Below are 2,239 nucleotides of genomic sequence, written 5' to 3' on the forward strand. Positions count from 1 at the left end.
CTTTTAGCAACAAAAGCCATTGAAGGAAGCTATGAAGAGCAGTATGATGCTCTTTGGGACTATGCCGAGGAGATTAAAAACACCAATAAGGGTTCAACTGTGGAATTTTTGACTGAACCAGGTGAGAATGGAAAACCAAGGTTCAAGAGGATGTATTTATGCTTTGCTGGGTTGAGGGAAGGTTTCAATGGAGGATGCAGACCAGTGATTGGTTTAGATGGAGCTCATATTAAAGGGGTTCATCCTGGCCAACTTTTGACAGCAATTGGAATAGATGGAAACAACTAGATGTATTCTATTGCGATTGCCGTGGTTGAAATAGAGAATAAGGATTCATGGAGTTGGTTTCTTAATCTACTTAGAGTTGACTTGATAATTGAGAACTCTAATCACTGGACCTTCATAACAGACAAGCAAAAAGGCTTGGAGCAAGCTTTGAAGGGAATGTGGGATGAAGGGATACCTGAGGCCGAGCATCGACATTATGCTCGACACTTGGAGAAGAACTTCATTAAGGTGTTCAGGGATAAAATCCTTAAAGCCTTATTATGGAAGGCTGCTAGAGAAGTGACTGTTAGAAGGTTTGAAGTTGTGATGAATGAGATTAGAATGATCAATGAAGCAGCTTATGAGTGGTTGATGGCTGCAGGACCAAAACACTGGGCTAGGTCACACTTTAGGACTAATCCTAAGTGTGACATTTTATTGAATAACATGTGTGAGGGTTTCAATGGGACACCGGCAATATTGGCAGCAAGAGATAGACCCATTTTGTCTATGCTAGAGCGTATCCGAATGTATTTGATGCAAAGGATCAGCAAAAATAAACAGTCAGTTGTCAGATGGGAGTCCAACATTGCTCCAAAAATTGCCACAATTCTTGAGAAGAACAAGGTTGAGGCTTCATCCCACATACCCACAAAGTCTTCAGATGACATTTACCAGGTCCATAACATGTATGGGGGAATGTACTCAGTTGATTTGAAAGCATGGGTATGTTCGTGCAGAAGATGGGAATTGACCGGCATTCCTTGTAGTCATGCGGTAGATGCGATTTGGCAAAGAAGGCAAGATCCAGATCTCTATGTCAGCAAATGGTATACCAAAGAGTACTACATGAAGGCTTACTCAGTGCAGATTTTTCCAATTAGGAATCAAGATGAGTGGCCTATAAGTGGAAAGCTTGGAATGGTTGGCCCAATTAACAAAAAACAGCCTGATAGGCCAAAGAAGAGCAGGACTTTGCAACTTGATGAAGTAACTGCCGGAATGAAGTTGAAAAGAAGATACATTAGCATTAGATGTTCTGGTTGTGGTGCAAAGGGACACAACTTCAGAACATGTTCAGGAAACAACAAAAAATCGGTATGTAAACATTGCCATTTTAATTTTGATGTTGGGTATGTTTTGCTATTTTTAATGGTTAATAACTTGGTTGAATATGCTTCCCTAGGCAAACAAAGCTCCTCTACAAGATCCTTTTAATGATGGGAGGAATAGTGATCCTTTACCTCATGGTTCTGTGAGCTCTTCTTCACAACAGGCTGCTTCAGAAGTCATGAATCCACCACAGGTATTCCAATCTAAAATCAATGTTGTTATACTTTGTTGGTCTGTGCTACTGAAATAAAGATCCATATTGCTATATTTTATTCAGTTTACTACTGAAATAAAGTGGGGCAGGTGGTTATAAGGCTGGATAGTTAGTGTTGTTCATATATTCTGCTTAAACCTATGGATAATCATGTTGTTTAAACCACTGCAGCAGAAAAGTTCAAGGTATAAGGAACTGGCGCAAAGAAGGAGTACTAGACTTGGAGGACGAGGAGCCTAAACATGACAGAAGACCTTTTTTTTAGACATGGGATTCTTGGACTCATTTTGGATGTATAGTGTACTGTATAGCATCTCAACATAATCAAATGTAATTTTTGTCAGTTATTTTGAGACATTTGCAGCAAGAACAATTGCCTTTTTATTTATCTACACTCAGATTGTAAACATGATAAGTATTCAATGAAAATATTAGATCTGAGATAGCTTTATTGTGTTGAATTCTTCTTATGTTACTCCATATATTGTAAAAACTATATAATTCGGAAACAAATTGTCAAAGTTAAAAATAGACTCAAACAGACTTTGGACACTCAGAAATCTGTGTCTGAGAAATACCAGATTAAACAAGGTTATTTGCTGTTATGTCCAATACAGAATGCAGTTACTTGGCATCATCTGGTGT

General features: G+C 38.5%; 1 protein-coding gene across 1 annotated transcript; it reads left to right on the forward strand.

Moving 5' to 3' along the window:
• The first annotated feature begins 288 nt into the window (after window positions 1–288).
• Window positions 289–1,859, forward strand: LOC133795338 (uncharacterized). The gene is made up of 4 exons (XM_062232792.1): window positions 289–1,365; window positions 1,454–1,573; window positions 1,658–1,683; window positions 1,766–1,859. Exons 1-4 carry the CDS (start codon window positions 289–291, stop codon window positions 1,857–1,859), a joined length of 1,317 nt encoding a protein of 438 aa, XP_062088776.1.
• The last annotated feature ends 380 nt before the right edge of the window (window positions 1,860–2,239 follow it).

Source organism: Humulus lupulus, chromosome 8, assembly GCF_963169125.1.
Source record: "Humulus lupulus chromosome 8, drHumLupu1.1, whole genome shotgun sequence".
Lineage (NCBI taxonomy): Eukaryota > Viridiplantae > Streptophyta > Magnoliopsida > Rosales > Cannabaceae > Humulus > Humulus lupulus.

What these genes read in the sequence shown, in the direction of transcription:
- LOC133795338 (XM_062232792.1), top strand. Translation starts at nt 289, where the DNA reads ATGTATTCTATTGCGATTGCCGTGGTTGAAATAGAGAATAAGGATTCA. An exon ending in CAGGAAACAACAAAAAATCG is followed by an intron (nt 1,366 to 1,453) that starts GTATGTAAACAT and finishes ATGCTTCCCTAG; the next exon opens with GCAAACAAAGCTCCTCTACA. An exon ending in ACTGAAATAAAGTGGGGCAG is followed by an intron (nt 1,684 to 1,765) that starts GTGGTTATAAGG and finishes AAACCACTGCAG; the next exon opens with CAGAAAAGTTCAAGGTATAA.